Genomic DNA, 22,488 nt, shown 5'->3' with positions numbered 1-22,488 from the left:
ATTACGCACTTTTTAAACATATTAAACTTTTTCACTTTCCCGCTGTATTTCTTCATTAGCATTTTAAAAATTCAAGTCACTCTTTTCTACTAATTGTACTGGTATTAGCGAGGAATATTCATTGCACAGTTGGGCAGATATCTGTCATAGGACATCACGGTTAGAAGAAAACTGGACCCTCTTTTTTTTTACAGTTCTGAGCAGGGTGGACACAATAACCATGGACTGTAGGAGATCAGAGAAGGAGAGTTGTTGGAGAAAGAAGAACATGGGAGACTGAAGACCTCGGCTGACTGTTACCAATGCTATGACAAGGGCATTCTCATATACGGTCAGTATGTGAATCAGAAGGATCAGAGAATGTAAATTATGGGCTAGAGACAAATATTTTTCATTTTCACCCCATGGTATAAATGGGTAGTGGTCAAAGCAAAGACTCAGGGCAGTGTTTTTGTTGTTATATTTAATCTACTGTATAGGCCAGGATACAATTATTACACAATTAACAAAATGAAAACAACTAGAGTCCCATTATAATGAAGATCAATCAGCTACCACCAAAGCCTTGATTTGGACCAAATAGGCATTGTATGAGAAAGGCAATAAACAGCAAACTCTCTTGCCATGCACGTTAAGAGAGCAAAAAATGCACTCCAATATCGTTGCAATCAAAAACAATTTAGGCCATCTAGTATATAACCTGGACCATATAGTCATGTAGTTCTATGAGTATCTACTGCCTTATATAATTTACTAAATTAACAAGATCTTTGACCCTCTAGCAAAACTAGACTTCTTCCAACATATTTACATAAACCCATAGTACCCAAGTTTCATTAAGATGATCTGCATTTTCTAAATAAAAAAAATACACAAGAGAATGTAATTTCCGCTGTCAAACATCTACCCAACGCTAAACCCCCAGCCCAGATCTGCTCCCGTATCAATGCTTGAAGATATACCGACTAGTGATGAGCGAATCTGTCCCATTTCGCTTCGCCGAGGTGAATCATTTTGCCCATCACTAATACTAGTGATGGGATAATGGCAGATTCTGTTAATGCCTATAAGAGGGGCCTGGATGAGTTCTTGAACAATCAGAGTATCCAAGGCTATTGTGATTGGTAGGTGTGGGTTGTGGGTGCTGGGTTTACTTGGATGGGTTGAACTTGATGGACTCTGGTCTTTTTTTCAACCCTATGTATGTAATGTAACCTGGGGGCGTAAGACTCAGCAAATTTAGAAACCCTTTTTAGTATCTTGACCAGTGACACAGTGTTTTTTTGGAACAATTATGAAGAATCTTGAATATAAAGTTTTTATATAATGTCATTGTTCAAGAAATAGAATATGGTATTGGTAAAAGCAGTCAATATCATGATAAAGAAACCTTCTATATTGTCCTTACTATAATGAGATTGTATCTGTGGCAAATGAGATGCAATAAATCCCTTGGATCGCTTGGTGAGGAAGGTTCAACAGAGAGAACAATTACAGTTATTGTACATGAAAATGTGGAGGCTTGTAAATGTGTCTTTCTATTTGATTTATGGAATGAGAATCTAGTTATGTAAATGTAAATTTGTAAGAGTTTTCTTTATTAAAAATACCTATCTGATCCCCATTATAAGCAGCAGTCCTGCCCTACTTTATGGCTGAGAGTCTGTTTATCTTTATATGATCAGTTGCTGCTCTATACTGTAACTTTGCTTATTCATCCCTAGATCTTTCTTCCAGTGGAAACATCTCCCAGAGAAATAGGATCTGCCAATAATGTACTGACCTGATTTGCTCCTATCAGAATGGCAGCGGCTACTGACCGGGAAGTGTTAAACTTGTCTCCTTTTATTTACTTACCCAGTCACTAAGTCTATGGGAAATCTGCTGGGACCTACTGAGCTTGGGATAATTAGAAGTCTATAGAGTAAAACCAATTAAAGCAAATAAAAATAAAGGCTTAACATAATGTAGAAACCTGTGACTTTATAATTGTTATTTGTGTTACATTTTTATTTATCAACATATTCATAGTTCTACAATCACAACATACTGTAAGTTCTTTCCTCACTTAGTTGTAGTTTTTGTTTTAGAAATATTGTACCTCTTGCAGTGTTTAAATAAATAAATGTGACTTTATTGGAAAAACATAAATAATAAGGGAGGAGAGAGAGGAGGGATCTATATAATACCTTCAATTGTACATTAATAAAAGCAGTCAACAATAAAACACATATTAAACATATGATAACAACATGGACAAGGGCATGAAGTCCTGACATTACTAGGACACCTGTACATTTAACATTGACATATAGCAAGATGGGGGAACGTCTCCAATGTGCACATATATATAAAGAAAGGGCAAGGCTGTCGACCCAGGGACAGAGATAGGAACATACAGTATAAACTTGCCAGGAGGCTGGCATCTGCATGTAAAACAGGCTGGGAGTTTTAAGAGAACAGACATGGGTAAGAGAGCCAAAGGCACGCTCTAGCCGTTCCCCACAAGCTTTAAAGGAAGAAGTCAGGCACTGCTGAGAGTCGAACTCAGGATCTCCTGTTCACTAGACAGGCGCTTTAACCAACTAAGCCACAGCGCCAGACTATTCCCTCTGTTAAGGGCAGTAGGAACATTTAATTAAACCTCACAAACAAAAGTAAAACAAAACATTTCAGTTGGAAAATGTATTATCACAAACTGGAATAATATTTGATATTTGAATGATTTTGATTTGCAATAAATCAGTAAAATGGAAGAATTCCAACATCAGAATCAAACAAAAGGTTCAACTAATTGCACTTTGACTGGATCTCTTTCATGTCCTTTTCGCTACATTATTTTGCATGCAGTTCTACTGAAATGTGCTTGTGTGATGGATATAGGGAAGATTTTTTTTTATTATCATTAGTAGACAATGATATAGATGTTTAAGGATTCAAATATATAATGAATTCCATGTAATGGAAGGTTTAGATTTAACAACCTCTTTCTGCCAACTCAGTTATCTAATACAGGTATGGGAGCCTTTATCCAGAGACCCTTTATCCAGAAAGTTCTAAATGATGAAAAGACCATCTCCCATAGATTCCATTATAAGTAAAAAATTCTAATTTTTAAAAATGATTCCTTTTCTCTGTAATAATAAACCAGTACCTGTACTTGATCCCAACTAAGATATAATTACCCCTTATTGGGGCAGAACAGCCCTATTGGGTTTATTTAATGGTTAAATGATTCCCTTTTCTCTGTAATAATAAAACAGTACCTGTACTTGATCCCAACTGAGATATAATTACCCCTTATTGGGGCAGAACAGCCCTATTGGGTTTATTTAATGGTTAAATGATTCCCTTTTCTCTGTAATAATAAAACAGTACCTGTACTTGATCCCAACTGAGATATAATTACCCCTTATTGGGGCAGAACAGCCCTATTGGGTTTATTTAATGGTTAAATGATTCCCTTTTCTCTGTAATAATAAAACAGTACCTGTACTTGATCCCAACTGAGATATAATTACCCCTTATTGGGGCAGAACAGCCCTATTGGGTTTATTTCATGGTTAAATGATTCCCTTTTCTCTGTAATAATAAAACAGTACCTGTACTTGATCCCAACTAAGATATAATTACCCCTTATTGGGGCAGAACAGCCCTATTGGGTTTATTTCATGGTTAAATGATTCCCTTTTCTCTGTAATAATAAAACAGTACCTGTACTTGATCCCAACTAAGATATAATTACCCCTTATTGGGGCAGAACAGCCCTATTGGGTTTATTTCATGGTTAAATGATTCCCTTTTCTCTGTAATAATAAAACAGTACCTGTACTTGATCCCAACTAAGATATAATTACCCCTTATTGGGGGCAGAACAGCCCTATTGGGTTTATTTCATGGTTAAATGATTCCCTTTTCTCTGTAATAATAAAACAGTACCTGTACTTGATCCCAACTAAGATATAATTACCCCTTATTGGGGGCAGAACAGCCCTATTGGGTTTATTTCATGGTTAAATGATTCCCTTTTCTCTGTAATAATAAAACAGTACCTGTACTTGATCCCAACTAAGATATAATTACCCCTTATTGGGGCAGAACAGCCCTATTGGGTTTATTTAATGGTTAAATGATTCCCTTTTCTCTGTAATAATAAAACAGTACCTGTACTTGATCCCAACAGAGATATAATCAATCCTTATTGGATGCAAAACAATCCTATTGGGTTTCTTCAATGTTTTATTAATTTTTTTAGTAGACTTAAGGTATGGAGATTAAACTTATGGAAAGACCTCTTACCCGGAATACCCTTGGTCCCGAGCATTCTGGATAACGGATCCTATACCTGTATAAAAAAATAGTCCAATCTTTGAAATAATAATGAATTATGGAGCAATGTAGTATAGAATTGCTAGCTATGGAGCTAATATCTTGCCTCGGAGACTTGTACGGAGTATAAATTAGTAGTGATAGCAAATATGTCCCATTTCGGTTTGCAGGAAAAATTGGCGAAATGATGAAAAATTGCAAAATGACGAAAAATTCTTAAAATGCAGGTACCACTCAACTTTTTTAGACATGACCGCGCATTTTTTGATGTAGACAGTTTCCCCAGCTTCTCCCATTAACCTCTCATTTTTTCTGCTCGAGTCTCACTTTCACTGCTAGCAGCACCGAGAACAGTGAACTTTCTTACTCGGGAGCCACAGTCAAATGTAAAAAGACTTGGGGAGCAACACAAGCACCATAAAAGTTCATGGAGGAGCCAAATAAGGGCTGTGATTGGCTATTAGGGGCCTCTATGCACCCTATCAGCTTACAGGGGCTTTATTTGGTAGGAAATCTTGTTTTTATTCAACCAAAACTTGCCCCCAAGTCAAGAATTAAAAAATAACTCCCTGGCTTGGGGACACTGAGAGCAACAGCCAAGGGGTTGGGGAGCAACATGTTGCCCCATAGCCACTGGCTGGGGATCACTGCCATAGAGAATTGAAGTTTCAATATTAAACCAAATGGTAGTTTTTCATATCTTGATATTTGCATGTACAATCATTTGCAGGCAAATACACCTACCTCTGGGCAGTCAGGTGACTAGTTCAACTCATTCCTTTTGTGGCGGGGTAGAGTATTGGTTAAATAATTATTTTATATGGATGAGACAGCCAGCTTGTGTGCATGGGGCTCAGTGAGAATGGCAACATTGTTGTTCCTTCTATAATAATATATTATTGGAAAGAATTCACCAAGTTCGTTAGTAAATGTGTGTAGCCCATATGTCCAAAACTTTTTTACACACATCTTTAATATCTTTATTTCTCAAAGTATAAATAATGGGGTTAAGTAGTGGAGTAACAACAGTGTATAATAGAGATATAACTTTGCTTTTGGTCACTGATTGACCTTGATTGGGAACCACATAAATACCAATGAGAGTCCCATAAAATATGGAGACCACGGCCAAGTGGGAGCTGCAGGTGGAGAAGGCTTTTTGTCTCCCAATACTGGACACTATCTTTAGGATTGCACGGGCAATGCAGATATAGGATATAATGACAATTATAAATGGAGTAATAAGTGTAGGGATGGACAATAAAGCTGCTTCTATATGCACAAAGTTGGAGTCAGAGCAGGAAAGCTCCAAAAGAGGAGCAAAATCACAGAAGAAATGGTTAATGGCAGTTTGCTTGCAGAACACAAGGGTACCTATGCTAGATGACATTACCAGGGAAACACCAAATCCAGTCAGCCATAACAGTATAACTAACTTGACACAAACCTTGTGGTCTATAATAGAAGAGTAATGCAGTGGGTTACAGATGGCAACATATCTGTCAAAGGACATTGCTGTTAGAAGTAAACACTCCCATATTTCCGAACCACCAAAAAGATACCATTGTGTTATACACCATCCAATCGTTATTGTGGCTCTTCCCTTAATTATGGTTTGGAGCATGATGGGTACAATAGTTGTGGTTTGCAGGAGGTCACATATAGACAGCTGCTGGAGGAAGAAGTACATGGGGGACTGGAGATTGCGGCTGACTGATACCAACACTAAGATGAGGACGTTGGCACAGAACGTCAGGATATAAATCAGGAGGATCAGAGAGAAGAACGGAATCCTGAAGTTGTGGAGATTTTGGAATCCCAAGAGGAGAATCTCAGTGACCGTTGTCTGGTTCATCCCATAGACTGTCTATGTAAAAAGAAAAACTTCTATTTCCATCTTTTCTTCTCTTTGTCCGTGTGAATGCGCACAATCTGCTCATCAACTGGTTTGTATGACTAGTGAAGAGTGAAGAGCCCTGTTTGGCTGAAAAATTAGCAAAACATCAGGAAATCTATAAGTGGTGCAAAGAACATCCTATCACATGGAGCGTGGCCATAAGTGCAGGTCATTATGTTCTAGAATGGAGAACAAAGACATGTACCTGAATACAGAGCCCCTTGTAATCAGTAGTACTGCATTTAGGATAGGGGAGGGCAATAGACATCCCCTATCCAGGCCCAACCCGCCCCTGACTTGTACGACACTCAGACCCAGAAGTGAGTAAGTGCCGGTGAGTGGCCGATGCTTCTGGACCCTTACAAAGCGCAGACTAGACCTGCCGCAAGTACTCTCTAACTGAGCATTCGTTGGGGGCCCCCTAGCATTTTTATTATTTCACAAATTACCCCTAACATTACTACATCTAATGTTTGGGATTGCTATGAGTTGCTACTTATCATTTGAATCACACCACTTTGTGAATGGTTAACCGTACCTGTCCTTCTCAATTAAACCTTCTTATTCACAACTCACAACAGAACCCGTTTGCTCAGGCAAGGGGGGAACAAGGTGGGGTCTATAAAAAGCTTTCTCCTGTTGCTGATTGGGGGAGAGATGCAGGAAAGATTAACCCCTACCATTGCTGGAACCACACCTGACACCGTGTATGGAAACCAGTAAGTACAATGAGCAATTTCATTTACTCCTTGCTTATTGTCTTCTCATTTATTTTCCGCAATCCAAATCCACCATAGCGAATATGTCAATCTATACAGACAGTTTATTTATATGAAGCCAATACAGACGTTGTTTTTCATTTTCCAGAATCCAGACCCTCCGGATACTTTATGAGACGCGCTGGGAAGGACTGAGAGAGTCAGAAAGCTGATTGTGGTGCATTGGAAATTTGCAAACAGTCTCCTAAACCATTTATTTTTGGTAAATCAAATGTATTAAAAAAAAAACCTTCAGTAGTGTAAAGAAAGCCATATAAACAATTGTGTTTTGACGGTGAACCTCCCCTTTAATAATCTTTGCCTATATGCTAATAGCATCAACACTCAGGTATAAAGAGTCCCCTTTTCCATGTTTTACTTGTGCTGCATTTATGTAAACACTTTGCCACAAAGTCCCAAAAAAACAAACCCAGTATTAGTGCACAACCATTTTTGGGTTTATATTAAGTAGAACCAACCAGTTAGTGCTATGCTGGTCTGCCCAGCTATAATGCATATCTACCTCTATTAGTCAATTGGCATTGTAGACTACTACAACAAGACTATTAGAATAATATCTTGATATTGGGCTTCTCTAGAACCCCCAAACCCTACATTGAGCTCCATTACCTTCTCCTTCCACTTGACCTTCCCCCAAGTCCCTTTTCCACTTGAGGTAACAGACCATTTACAATAGGAACTTGATTTTCTGATCAATGACATATCTGGCGATGCTATGCCAACCTTTCATTGCAATACATTGCTAATAGATAATCACCATCTTATCACATAGTTAATAGTCAATGTAGTTACAACCACACAACCTGAATTTTTCAAAATGTATTATCTGCTTTGATTTTTTTTTTTTTGCCCCCATACACTCTCGCTTTTCCTTACATTGGGAGTTCTTGAAATAAGAATATAGGTTTGGAGTATAACAGGTTCCTGAAGTTCACTGGCCAGAAGTCCTGCCTCCGACTGTATGAAACCATTCAGAAGAAACATTTTTATACACTGCTGTCAGGAATTTCCCCAGTTATTAAACCTACTGGGAGCCTCCTCTGTCTGTTGGAAGAATGGCTGTTCTATAGAGATTTAGTTCATTAGTTTATTTTTGAAGGATATTAACTATCAATATACAATCATTTTTATTCATACACTTATTATGTACAGTTATAGTAATTCTAGGCAGACAAAAATAGAAGTCGGTGTTGATATAAAGATATAAAACCATTTGGCCTCCCAAGCAGGGCTGCCATTAGGGGAGTCCAGTAACGGGCCTATGGAAGAGGGGCCTCAAGAGATGTAGAAGGTGTCATTTGTGGGTAGGAAGGGAGGTTAGGCTTGAGGGGAGTGTGTAAGGTTTGGGCAGATCACATAATGAATAAGATAGACATTAGCATTGGGCGGCTTTGACGAATCAGGAACAGGGGTTCCAGTTGAGACATTCGCCTCAGGCGACAGCACCCCCAAAGTTACCAGGGACTGCAAAACACAGGGTTACTCACAATACAGCTTCTCTGATGCCAGTGGTACAGGCAACACCACATACAGAGTGGTTCAACTAGGCCTGTGCCCTGGGCTCACAGCAACACCCACCCTGTTCCTCAGCTGGAAACAAAGAGGAAGGTGCCGCCCCTTTCCCAGCACTATACCAAAGTGAGGCAGGAAGTGGTCACCTTACCTGCTAATGAATAGCACACATATGTCAATGAACTTACTTAGATACATTCCCTTCTGCCCAGCAACTAAGGGGACTAAACCTGTAGGGATTTCAAGCCATAGGGGCCATTTAACCCTATGGGTCCCTACAGGTACATTCTAGCTGTTCTTCAAGGAAGAAACCATAGATCCTATTTCAAATAGAATCTATTACTGAGCCAAGAAAAATTGGGGGTAAGGAAGAGGAGTGGGAGGTACTACAATATCACATGGCTGACTCTCATCACTAACCAAAATATGTTCTTTACTGTGTCAGTAAAAACAAATATTTAATGATGACTACCCAAAGGTACTGAGGACTATAGGCAACCAGGATCATCAGGACCCTATGTTTATTTGCCTCCTAGTAAATAACAGTAGAGCCTCCTTACTGCATTAAGGTGAAGCCCATATGGTGATCCATAGACCTCTAGTCAGTGTAAAGTGGCCTTGGGTACACCATGAAGGGAACATTCTAGCTGTTCTTCAAATTAAGAAACCAGACACAGCCAAGAGTCAAACTCAGGGTCTACTTTTGGTCATAAGTAATTAAGGCACGCACAAATACTAAAAAACTATAAAGGACACTTTTCTACGTACAGGCTGAATATCAGCAATTTAAAACCATTTCAAAATATTCCAAAAAGTCTCTAACTAACTGCAGACTGTGACAGTGGAATAGCCCATGGGATGGTTGAGTACTTGAGTTATGATTTGTATCTTTCTGTAGGGTAGAGATAGTTTGGCAGGCAATAAATAGCTGATGGCCACCTGCAATGTTTGTAAATGGTAAATTGCTGATAAATGCCCTGGATTTATAAATAGAGGCAACATTTATCATTTTCATAGAACTTGTGTAGGTGTGTCTTACTTAGTAACCAATCATGGTCACATTATTACCTGCCTCTCAGGTAGACACTAAGTGGCCAGTAATGGTGAACCAACTCTGTTTTGAACTAGGGAGAAGGGCATCACATCATATCAGAGAACCTTGTACAGGTATGGGACCTGTTATCCAGAATGCTAGGGACCTGGGGTTTTCCAGATAAGGGATCTTTTCGTAATTTAGATCTCCATAACTTAAGTCTGATAAAAATCATTTAAATATTGAATGAAGCCAATAGGCTTGTTTTACCTCCAATAAGGGGTAATTATATCTTAGTTGGGATCAAGTACAGGTACTGTTTTATTATTACAGAGAAAAGGGAATCATTTAACCATTAAATAAACCCAATAGGGCTGTTCTGCCCCAATAAGGGGTAATTATATCTTAGTTGGGATCAAGTACAGGTACTGTTTTATTATTACAGAGAAAAGGGAATCATTTAACCATTAAATAAACCCAATAGGGCTGTTCTGCCCCAATAAGGGGTAATTATATCTTAGTTGGGATCAAGTACAGGTACTGTTTTATTATTACAGAGAAAAGGGAATCATTTAACCCTTTAAGTGCCATGGGACGTAGATTCTACGTCCAAGGCACTAAAGGACCAAAGTGCCATGGGACGTAGAATCTACGTCCAATGGCACTGTCGGGTTTACAAGCGCTGCGCTCGCTTTTAAAGCAGCGCAGCGCTTGTAAACCCCTCAGATCCCCCTAGGCAACGAGCAAATATAAACATACTCACCGATCCAGGTCCCCCAGCCGCACCGATCGCGTCGCCAGCCAATGACAGCAGTGGACACGCGTTGATGACGTGTCCACTGCTGTCCCTTTAAATAGCGCCGCCTACTGTCGGCTCCTCACTCCTGCTGCGCACATTGGACAAGATGGAGCTCCCCTGCTGCCTTCCTGCTGGATTGATCGCCCCTGATCGCCCCTGATCGCCTGCCTGCCTTGGGTAAGCTGAACTACAACTCTCTACCACTGTTTATTTTGCTTATTTCTATCTCAACTGTCTAAAAAATGTTTTTTTTTTTTTTTGCATTTTTTCTTCTATCTTTGTCATTATTACACTTTTGTACACATACACACTTATTTACAACTTTCCCAAGCACACACAGACACTTACACACACACTTACACTTACACTTTTTTTTTTTTTTTTTTTTCTTTCTTTTCTTTTCTTTCTTTCTTTGCTTTCTTTGGCAGTCTTTTTTTTTTTACTAAAACTTTATTTCTGATCTTGCTCTATAATTATCTGATTTATTTGGTTGCATTTTAGTGTTTTTTTGGCATTTTCATAATTGATTTCTGTTTTTGAATTATTCTATTGCACTGTAACTTTTTTTATTGCTATTTGGTGCTGAATTTGCAGTGACGTTGGTGGATCCAGGGCTCTGACCACCGATTTCATTGCAATTATTGTTCTTCTGTTGGTTTAGGTGGTTTTATTGGATTTTACTGATTTTATGGTGTTTTATCTTTGCATTGTTCTTTATTGTGTGTTTAGTGCCCCCAAAAAGGTTGCTTTTGCAGTGACATTGGTGGATCCAGGGCTCTTACCGATTTCATTGCAACTATTGTTCTTTCATTGCTTTTAGTGGTTTTATTCCATTTGATTTCAGTTGTTCTAGAAAGGTCCAGAGGTGCTAAGATTGTTCTGGTAGTTTCTATTGCCAAGGGTTAGGCTGATGCCACACGAGGCGTAGGGCTGATTTTTTCAGCAAGTGGAAAAACGCTTGCCGAAAATTCAGCCCTACGCCTGCTACTTGTGCCTGCACCCGAGCGTATCCCATTCATTCGGGTGCAGGCAAAAAAAAAAGGGGTGCATAGAGTGCAGCCCCAATATTATGCATTTTCAGGTTTGGCGGCCATGTACTTATGTGCAACCAGACATAGGTATCGTTTTATTCAGGGGAACTTGCAGATTGATGGTTAGTAAGTTTTTGGTAGTTGCCATGGAGATTTTGGGGAGAAATCTAGGTTTGTATCTGGTTTTTCCTTGATTTCTGACCAAAGCGCTAACTTCTGCAAGGGACTGCGGCCACAATTTTCCATGTAGAAAGAGGAGAGTGGCGTCTCTGAATAGCTGAAGGTGTGCACTTTTCAGAAATATATAGTTTGTGGGGGTTATTTCACAGGTTATGGGTGTGTTTAGACTAAATAACTGCAGATAGAGCACAGCCCCCCCTTATGCATTGCCCCTGTTTTGGGGCATTTGGTGGCCACGTCTTTATGTGCACCCATACATATGGGGTATCGTTTTATTCAGGGGAACTTGCAAATTGAGGTTTAGTAAGTTTTTGGTAGTTGCCATGGAGATTTTGGGGAGAAATCTAGGTTTTTATCTGGTTTTTCCTTGATTTCTGACCAAAATCTAGGGTTGTATCTGGTTTTTCCTTGATTTCTGACCAAAGCGCTGACTTTTGCAAGGGACTGCGGCCACAATTTTCCATATAGAAAGAGAAGAGTGGTGTCTCTGAATAGCTGAAGGTGTGCACTTTTCGTAAATATATAGATTGTGGGGGTATCTCACAGGTAGGGGGGTTTATCACTGAAAAACTGCAGGTAGTGCACATAGAGCGCAGCCCCCATAATTTCAACTGAAATTCCCCTTATGCATTGCCCCTGTTTTGGGGCATTTGGTGGCCACGTCTTTATGTGCACCCATACATATGGGGTATCGTTTTATTCAGGGGAACTTGCAGATTGATGGTTAGTAAGTTTTTGGTAGTTGCCATGGAGATTTTGGGGAGAAATCTAGGTTTGTATCTAGTTTTTCCTTGATTTCTGACCAAAGCGCTAACTTCTGCAAGGGACTGCGGCCACAATTTTCCATGTAGAAAGAGAAGAGTGGTGTCTCTGAATAGCTGAAGGTGTGCACTTTTCGTAAATATATAGATTGTGGGGGTTATCTCACAGGTAGGGGGGGTTAACACTGAAAAAATGCAGGTAGTGCACATAGAGCGCAGCCCCCAAAATTTCAACTGAAATTGCCCTTATGCATTGCCCCTGTTTTGGGGCATTTGGTGACCACGTCTTTATGTGCACCCATACATATGGGGTATCGTTTTATTCAGGGGAACTTGCAGATTGATGGTTAGTAAGTTTTTGGTAGTTGCCATGGAGATTTTGGGGAGAAATCTAGGTTTGTATCTAGTTTTTCCTTGATTTCTGACCAAAGCGCTAACTTCTGCAAGGGACTGCGGCCACAATTTTCCATGTAGAAAGAGAAGAGTGGTGTCTCTGAATAGCTGAAGGTGTGCACTTTTCGTAAATATATAGATTGTGGGGGTTATCTCACAGGTAGGGGGGGTTAACACTGAAAAACTGCAGGTAGTGCACATAGAGCGCAGCCCCCAAAATTTCAACTGAAATTGCCCTTATGCATTGCCCCTGTTTTGGGGCATTTGGTGGCCACGTCTTTATGTGCACCCATACATATGGGGTATCGTTTTATTCAGGGGAACTTGCAGATTGATGGTTAGTAAGTTTTTGGTAGTTGCCATGGAGATTTTGGGGAGAAATCTAGGTTTTTTATCTGGTTTTTCCTTGATTTCTGACCAAAGCGCTAACTTCTGCAAGGGACTGCGGCCACAATTTTCCATGTAGAAAGAGAAGAGTGGTGTCTCTGAATAGCTGAAGGTGTGCACTTTTCAGAAATATATAGTTTGTGGGGGTTATTTCACAGGTAGGGGGGTTAACACTGAAAAACTGCAGGAAGTGCACATAGAGCGCAGCCCCCACATTTTTAGCTGTAATTGCCCTTGTGCATTGCCCCTGCTTTGGAGTGTTTGGTGCCCATGTCTTTATGTGCACCCATACATATGGGGCATCATTTTATTCAGGAGAAGTTTGTCTTTCAAATATGCCTTTGTTAGAAAATTTTTATGAGATTTTTTTTTGTCAAATCCACATTTGATCATGCGTTTACGTTTTAGAAAAAAAAAAATGTCATAAAAAGTTCCAAATTTCACAATGCACTGACAAAAGGTATTTGGCTTTTGAGTGAAAACTACATTGCACCTAGAAACCTGAAGGTCTGTAGTTTCTAAAGATACCAAACATGAGGGGATATTTTAGATTTACATATAAGTTATGCTGCATTAACTGTTACAAGCGCTTTTCTGCTTTGTTCTGGTGTGATATTGTACTAAGTATTGCTTTAGTTTGGGGGTTACTTCTGGACAGGAACTGTGGGGTACCAACACATATTTGGTATCGTTGGAATTGGGAGTATCAGGGCTTTTACAAACAATAAAAAAAAGTGAGTAAAATTAACTTTTCTATGGAAAAAAACCTCAAAATATACAGAAATTTTTCATAATTTTTTTTTTTTTTTACATATTTCACCCAAAATACACATCATATCTCCAGAAAAGTTATAAAATTTGGTATGTATGCCGAAGCCCAATTAGTGACAAAAAAAACGATATATAATTTCCCTAGTTTCGTGGAGGTTTTCCTACCAAAAAACATTGTTAAAGTGAATGAGTACAAAATGCTTAAAAAACGTCTGGCACTGGGGGGAACCGAAATGACGAATTCGGCTGGCACTTAAAGGGTTAACCATGAAATAAACCCAATAGGGCTGTTCTGCCCCCAATAAGGGGTAATTATATCTTAGTTGGGATCAAGTACAGGTACTGTTTTATTATTACAGAGAAAAGGGAATCATTTAACCATGAAATAAACCCAATAGGGCTGTTCTGCCCCAATAAGGGGTAATTATATCTTAGTTGGGATCAAGTACAGGTACTGTTTTATTATTATAGAGAAAAGGGATCATTTAACCATTAAATAAACCCAATAGGGCTGTTCTGCCCCCAATAAGGGGTAATTATATCTTAGTTGGGATCAAGTACAGGTATTGTTTTATTATTACAGAGAAAAGGGAATCATTTAACCATGAAATAAACCCAATAGGGCTGTTCTGCCCCAATAAGGGGTAATTATATCTTAGTTGGGATCAAGTACAGGTACTGTTTTATTATTATAGAGAAAAGGGATCATTTAACCATTAAATAAACCCAATAGGGCTGTTCTGCCCCCAATAAGGGGTAATTATATCTTAGTTGGGATCAAGTACAGGTACTGTTTTATTATTACAGAGAAAAGGGAATCATTTAACCATTAAATAAACCCAATAGGGCTGGATTTGTGGCGAAATTCTACATCGCCATTGGGGGATTTTTTTCACAAACTGGTACTTGATCCCAACAAAGATATAATTACCCCTTATTGGGGCAGAACAGCCCATTGGGTTTATTTAATGGTTAAATGATTAACCATTAAATAAACATCTATATAACTTCTATATAACATCCTGTCAAAAAGAAAATAGTTTATCTATAGTGATGAGAGGATCTGTCCCATTTTGCTTCACCGAAAAATTCACAAAACTGTGAAAAAATTAGCAAAACGCAGCTACGTTTTTGACATGACTTTTTCCTCACTCGCCAAATTTTTGTGCCCAGTTTGCGAAAAAATCCACCAATGGCGAAATGTGGAATTTGCCACGAATCCATGTCTAATGAAAAAATTCAAACTATATTCAAACCTCAAGTTTACATATCCTGATTTTAAGTTTTCCCGCATTTTACAATGTTTTTTTTTTATTATTTTACAATGGTTTTTTGTGGTCCCACCAATAAATAAATGTAACCCCATCTAGGCTAGGCTAGACCTTGGCAGGCTAGGGAACAGATAGAGCATAGGTTACACTGGACCCTCTCTCCACAGGCTGGGCCTTTGCTATGTGGAAGGGTGATGGGGAGGTGTTGTGAAATTACAACTCACTTGTGCTGTGTGACTAAATAAAAGAACTGGATGCCAAAAGGTTTCTACACAAATCAAATAGCAACTTGCTTGTTATACTCACAAATCCTTGAAGTTCTTCACATACTTGTCAGGCACAATCACAGCAATCAGAGAAAATACCATTTGATAATCCCGTGGCCAGATTTCTAGATGCACCCTCAGGACCTCTGTAAAATGACCTGGATCCCACTCATTGTAAAAGGGAATACATATAACCTAAATCCCTATTCAGTTCTGTGATCCCTACACTACAGGCAAGTTTTGCCCGAGAGGAGAGATATCTCCAGCTATCAAGGCTGCTCTTGCTAACTAATTCTGTCCAAGAAAGTGATATTACATAAACTATCCTCTCTCGACTATACCTCATTCACAGGGTCCTTGACTTTGCCAAGGGGTTCACTACCCTTTGTGGCCTTTACTTTACTAGGCCCAACTCCCAGGCTCCTAGCAGACATCGACTCTGTTCCTCAGGAAGTCAAAGAGGAAGCACCACCTCTTCTCAGCACTATGTCACAGTGTGACAAGAAGGAGTCGCCATACCTGCTAGCCAATACCATACATATGTAAATAAACTAACTTTGACACAGACTCTTTTGCCTAATAACTAAGAGCACTGATCCTGTAGTTATTTAAAGCCATAGGTGCTATTAACTCTATGGGTCCCTATATAACACATAATACATCTTCCTTATTTTAGGTTTTTCACATATTTTAGATGTCCAATGTAAATTGAGGGTTCTACTGTATTTCACATCCCTAAACATAAATTAGCTGACCCAAGAACAAAATAAGACATATTTGAGGGATAGTAACTTATAGGCTATACCTGCATACCATGAACTCTAAAGACAAGCTAAAAGAGGTTTAAATGGCTACTCTGCTAAGGAATATTACAGCAGCTTTTACTCTGGCACTTTATGTAAGGAAAAACAAACCTAAGCAATTGTTTAAATTGGGTTAATGTTTTCTTTAATGGATGTTTTATTTATTGTAAAACATTCTTAAGGGCATTTTTCATATCTGTATTTTTCAAGCTGTAAATCATTGGGTTAATAAAAGGAGTCACTACAGTGTATAAAAGGGAAATAACTTTAATAATGGTCTGTGATTCATTTTTTATGGGAACACCATAAACACCAATGAGAGACCCATAAAATATGGAGACCACGGCCAAGTGGGAGCTGCAGGTGGAGAAGGCTTTTTGTCTCCCAATACTGGACACTATCTTTAGGATTTCATGGGCAATACAGATATAGGATCCAATGATGAGACTGAAGGGGAAAAGAACCACAGGCACAGAAAATATGATTGTCAATATCCGTGCCAAGGAGGTGTCTGAGCAGGAAAGTTCCAGGAGAGGAAAGTAATCACAGAAGAAATGGTTGATGGTATTTTGGTTGCAGAACTCTTGTGTAGCTGCAGAAATCACAGTAACTGGTGTAACACTAAGGGCAAGCAGCCATGACATGGCAATTAGTTTAACACACAATTTGTGGTTCATTAGTGAAGAATAACGCAGGGGATTGCAGATGGCCAGATATCTGTCATAGGACATCACACTCAGAAGGAGACACTGCAAACCTTCAGTGATACCAAATAAATAAAGTTGTACAAAACAGCCAATAAGGGGTATTTTAGCTCCTTCATTCATTACAGTACTGAGCAGGGTGGGCACAATAACCACAGACAGCAGGAGATCAGATACAGAAAGTTGTTGGAGAAAGAAGAACATGGGAAACTGAAGATATTGGCTAATTTTTACCAATACTATGACAAGAAAGTTTTCACATACGGTCAATATGTGAATCAAAAGAATCAAAGAAAAAATCACAATCTTGAAATTGTCGAGATGCTGAAATCCCAAAAAGAAAATCTCAGAGATCATCGAGCGGTTCTGCATTCTCATTGTCTGGGTGGAAAACAAAACTTTTTGAAGTTGTAATCCAATTTTTTTCTGTCAACTTCAAGTCCAGGTAATAGTAACGAGAATACTATTTATAATTATGCACTTTTTAAACATATTAAACTTTTTCACTTTCCCGCTGTATTTCTTTGTTACCATTGTAAAAATTCAAGTAACTCTTTTCTACTAATTGTACTGGTATTAGCGAGGAATATTCATTGCACAGTTGGGCAGATATCTGTCATAGGACATCACGGTTAGAAGGAAACTGGACCCTCTTTTTTTTTTACAGTTCTGAGCAGGGTGAGAACAACAACCGCAAACTGCAGGAGATCAGAGAAGGAGAGTTGTTGGAGAAAGAAGAACATGGGAGACTGAAGACCTCAGCTGACTGTTACCAGCCGAGGTCTTCAGAAGAATCAGAGAATGTAAATTATGGGCTAGAGACAAATATTTTTCATATTCACCCCATGGTATAAATGGGTAGTGGTCAAAGCAAAGTGGTTTTGTTGTTATATTTAATCTACTGTATAGGCCACGATACAATTATTACACAATTAACAAAATGACAACAACTAGAGTCCCATTATAATGAAGATCAATCAGCTACCACACTTAAACAGATAGCAGATATTCACAATCAACTTTGAGTCCAAAAGCTACAGAAAGTAGAAAGAGCCTTGATCTGGACCAAATAGGCATTGTATGAGAAAGCATACAAAAAAGAGAGGGGGATTGATCAATGCACATTCCCTGGCCCCCTGTTTCATAAGGAAATTAACTATGCTAGTGCATGTATTTACAAAACACAGGGGTTTATAGTTACAAAATTATGATCATAAGATTGGTAAGCCACCATACCACGTCAAGGTAAACCCCGTATGGCGGTCCTATCTATTTACTTCTGGTCATATTTTTCAAAGGCAGGCACTCCCGTCCACTGTTGCCATTCTTGACCTGGGGGTTGGTTTGAGTCAGAGGGCTTAGTCACTCCCATGCCTTTAGCTTATATAGAGAGAGATTGCCAGGACCACAGCTTGGTTCTACAGGCTTAATCCTCCCCCGCTTGCGGCTTGTACAGGAGAAGACTGCCCAATAACCAACACCCATTTTTTTAAAGGCACAAGACCCCCATTAAATGGACGGGTGTGGGGGTGCTACACCCACATGAAAGTTTGCCCATTCTTCCTGCAGAATAACTCTGCTAAAATACATACATACACAGAAAGGGGCTGGGGGAGCACTCCAAGGCTAAATAGAGTATACCGCTGATCTGGCCAAATGAAAACAACTAGAGTCCCATTATAATGAAGATCAATCAGCTACCACACTTAAACAGATAGCAGATATTGACAATCAACTTTGAGCCCAAAAGCTACAGAAAGTAGAAAAAGCCTTGATCTGGACCCAATAGGCATTGTATGAGACAATAAACAGCAAACTCTCTTGCCATGCACGTTAAGAGAGCAAAAAATGCACTCCAATATCGTTGCAATCAAAAACAATTTAGGCCATCTAGTATATAACCTGGACCATATAGCCATGTCGTTCTATGAGTATCTACTGCCTTATATAATTTACTATATGAACAAGATCTTTGACCCTCTAGTAAGACTCCCCCTCTCTCAGACTTCTTCCAACATAGTTACATAGAAACCCATAGTACCCAAGTTTCAATGAGATGATCTGCATTTTCTAAATAAAAAAATTACACAAGAGAAAGTACTTTCCGCTGTCAAACATCTACCCAACGCTAAAGCCCCGGCCCAGATCTGCTCCCGTATCAATGCTTGAAGATATACCGACTAGTGATGAGCGAATCTGTCCCATTTCACTTCGCCGAGGTGAATAATTTTGCCCATCACGAATACTAGTGATGCTGTAATGGCAGACTCTGTTAATGCCTATAAGAGGGGCCTGGATGAGTTTTTGATCAAGCAGAATATCCAAGGCTATTGTGATACTAATATCTACAGTTAGTACTAGTGGGTGTATATATAGTTTATGTATGTGAGTGTATAGATTGGTAGGTGTGGGTTGTGGGTGCTGGGTTTACTTGGATGGGTTGAACTTGATGGACTCTGGTCTTTTTTTCAACCCTATGTATGTAATGTAACCTGGGGGTATAAGGCTCAACAAACTCAGAAACCCTTTTTAGTATCTTGACCAGTGACACAGTGTTTTTTGGAACAATTATGAAGAATCTTGAATATAAAGTTTTTATGTAATGTCATTTTTCAAGAAATAGAATATGGTATTGGTAAAAGCAGTCAGTATCACGATAAAGAAACCTTCTATATTGTACTTACTATAATGAGATTGTATCTGTGGCAAATGAGATACAAAAATCCCTTGGTGGTTCAACAGGGAGAACAATTAAAGTTATTGTACATGATATTTCTTCCTTTGTTAAGAGTGTAGAAGTTGTATAAAATGAATCCAAAAATTTGCTGTCTTTCCAAAACATATAATTTTTTCTATTTGATTTATGGAATGAGAATCTAGTTATGTAAATGTAAATTTGTAAGATTTTTCTTTAATAAAAATACCTATCTGATCCCCATTATAAGCAGAAGTCCTTCCCTACTTTATGGCTGAGAGTCTGTTTATCTTTATATGATCAGTTGCTGCTCTATACTGTAACTTTTGCTTATTCATCTTTCATCCATCTCCCAGAGAAATAGGATCTGCCAATAATGTACTGACCTGATTTGCTCCTATCAGAACGGCAGCGGCTACTGACCGGGAAGTGTTAAACTTGTCCCCTTTTATTTACTTACCCAGTCACTAAGTCTATGGGGAAATCTTCTGGGACCTACTGAGCTTGGCATAATTAGAAGTCTATAGAGTAAAACCAATTAAAGAAATAAAAATAAAGGCCTAATATAGGGGCACTTTTATCAAAGTACAATTGTTTCCGAATACAAAAAATTAGTATTTTTTAAGTTTTTGTACTGTGCATATTTTTTGCGACTTTTTCATCAATTTGTGTTACATTTTTATACTTTTTTCAACAATTTACGGGACAATTTATGAGACAAAATTGTATTTGTCGCGCCGCGTAGGAAAGTTTCTGATCCATTCAAGCTTCGGTATGGTGACTTTCTTGGGCCGGGTTGGAGCTGCAGAGTGCCATTGAGCCCTATGGGAGACTTTCCTTGGGCCGGGTTGGAGCTGCAGAGTGCCATTGAGCCCTATGGGAGGCTTCCCTTGGGCCGGGTTGGAGCTGCAGAGTGCCATTGAGCCCTATGGGAGGCTTTCCTTGGGCCGGGTTGGAGCTGCAGAGTGCCATTGAGCCCTATGGGAGACTTTCCTTGGGTCGGGTTGGAGCTGCAGAGTGCCATTGAGCCCTATGGGAGACTTTCCTTGGGCCGGGTTGGAGCTGCAGAGTGCCATTGAGCCCTATGGGAGACTTTCCTTGGGCCGGGTTGGAGCTGCAGAGTGCCATTGAGCCCTATGGGAGACTTTCCTTGGGCCGGGTTGGAGCTGCAGAGTGCCATTGAGCCCTATGGGAGGCTTTCCTTGGGCCAGGTTGGAGCTGCAGAGTGCCATTGAGCCCTATGGGAGACTTTCCTTTGGCCAGGTTGGAGCTGCAGAGTGCAATTGAGCCCTATGGGAGACTTTCCTTGGGCCGGGTTGGAGTTGCAGAGTGCCATTGAGCCCTATGGGAGACTTTCCTTGGGCCGGGTTGGAGCTGCAGAGTGCCATTGAGCCCTATGGGAGACTTGCCTTGGGCCGGGTTGGAGCTGCAGAGTGCCATTGAGCCCTATGGGAGACTTTCCTTGGGCCAGGTTGGAGCTGCAGAGTGCCATTGAGCCCTATGGGAGACTTTCCTTGGGCCGGGTTGGAGCTGCAGAGTGCCATTGAGCCCTATGGGAGACTTTCCTTGGGCCGGGTTGGAGCTGCAGAGTGCCATTGAGCCCTATGGGAGACTTTCCTTGGGCCGGGTTGGTGCTGCAGAGTGCCATTGAGCCCTATGGGAGACTTTCCTTGGGCCGGGTTGGAGCTGCAGAGTGCCATTGAGCCCTATGGGAGACTTTCCTTGGGCCGGGTTGGTGCTGCAGAGTGCCATTGAGCCCTATGGGAGACTTTCCTTGGGCCGGGTTGGAGCTGCAGAGTGCCATTGAGCCCTATGGGAGACTTTCCTTGGGCCGGGTTGGAGATGCAGAGTGCCATTGAGCCCTATGGGAGACTTTCCTTGGGCCGGGTTGGAGCTGCAGAGTGCCATTGAGCCCTATGGGAGACTTTCCTTGGGCCGGGTTGGAGCTGCAGAGTGCCATTGAGCCCTATGGGAGACTTTCCTTGGGCCGGGTTGGAGCTGCAGAGTGCCATTGAGCCCTATGGGAGACTTTCCTTGGGCCGGGTTGGAGCTGCAGAGTGCCATTGAGCCCTATGGGAGACTTTCCTTGGGCCGGGTTGGAGCTGCAGAGTGCCATTGAGCCTTATGGGAGGCTTCCAAAATCAAATCAAAGTCAGAAAGGTTTTCCTGCTGTTTATGATCATTTGGATACGAAGATTCCGTGACTTTCGTGAATTTCCACATTTTGCCATTGGAGAATTTTTTTGCTAAAGTTCCATGAAAGTTTGCCGCAGAAAAATTTGCCACCCCAAATTTTTTTTTCATGCGTCAAAAAAGGTGCGGTCACGTCAAAAAAGGGTGGGCAACAAACTCGTGCTGCCCTATTATGTATAATCCTGTGACTTTATAATTGTAATTCTTGTTACATTTTTATTTATCAACATATTCATAATTGTAGAATCACAACCTACTGTAAGTCCTGTTCTCACTTAGTTGTAGTTTTAGTTTTAGAAATATTGTACCTCTTGCGGTGTTTAAGTAAATAAATGTGACTTTATTGGAAAACATAAATAATAAGGGAGGAGAGAGAGAAGAGGGATCTATATAATACCTTCAATTGTACATTAAAGGAACAGTAACGCCAAAAAATTAAAGTGTATAAAAGTAATTAGAATATAATGTGCTGCTGCCCTGCACTGGTACAACTGGGGTGGTTTCCCCAGAAACTTATATAAACAAAGTTGCTCTGTAGCCATGGAAGCAGCCATTCAAAGGAGAAAAGGCACATAGCAGATAACAGATAAACACTATTGTATTCTACAGAACTTATCTGTTATCTGCTATGTAACCTGTGCCTTTTCTCCATTTTTCCAGTTTGAATGGCTGCCCCCGTGGCTA

The 22,488-nt window shown here is 40.0% G+C and overlaps 2 protein-coding genes and 1 non-coding gene across 3 annotated transcripts; all 3 read right to left on the bottom strand.

Moving 5' to 3' along the window:
- Window positions 1–2,526: 2,526 nt before the first annotated feature.
- trnat-agu lies at window positions 2,527–2,600 on the bottom strand. The gene has a single exon. It is a non-coding gene; the product is annotated as a tRNA-Thr (tRNA).
- Window positions 2,601–5,251: 2,651 nt separating this feature from the next.
- On the bottom strand, window positions 5,252–6,184 carry LOC116409624 (olfactory receptor 11L1-like). Its single transcript, XM_031898352.1, has one exon. It carries the CDS (start codon window positions 6,182–6,184, stop codon window positions 5,252–5,254), a length of 933 nt encoding a protein of 310 aa, XP_031754212.1.
- A 10,189-nt stretch (window positions 6,185–16,373) lies between these two features.
- LOC116409623 (olfactory receptor 1-like) lies at window positions 16,374–16,943 on the bottom strand. Its single transcript, XM_031898351.1, has one exon. The coding sequence runs from the start codon at window positions 16,941–16,943 to the stop codon at window positions 16,374–16,376; it is 570 nt and encodes a 189-aa protein (XP_031754211.1).
- Between the last annotated feature and the right edge of the window lie 5,545 nt (window positions 16,944–22,488).

This window comes from Xenopus tropicalis, chromosome 3, assembly GCF_000004195.4.
Source record: "Xenopus tropicalis strain Nigerian chromosome 3, UCB_Xtro_10.0, whole genome shotgun sequence".
Classification (NCBI taxonomy): domain Eukaryota; kingdom Metazoa; phylum Chordata; class Amphibia; order Anura; family Pipidae; genus Xenopus; species Xenopus tropicalis.
This window is presented reverse-complemented; position numbering and strand designations above follow the sequence as displayed.

Bases quoted from the DNA above. Each gene is read 5' to 3' on its own strand.
- LOC116409624 (XM_031898352.1), bottom strand. From the start codon at position 6,184: ATGAACCAGACAACGGTCACTGAGATTCTCCTCTTGGGATTCCAAAAT.
- LOC116409623 (XM_031898351.1), bottom strand. From the start codon at position 16,943: ATGTCCTATGACAGATATCTGGCCATCTGCAATCCCCTGCGTTATTCT.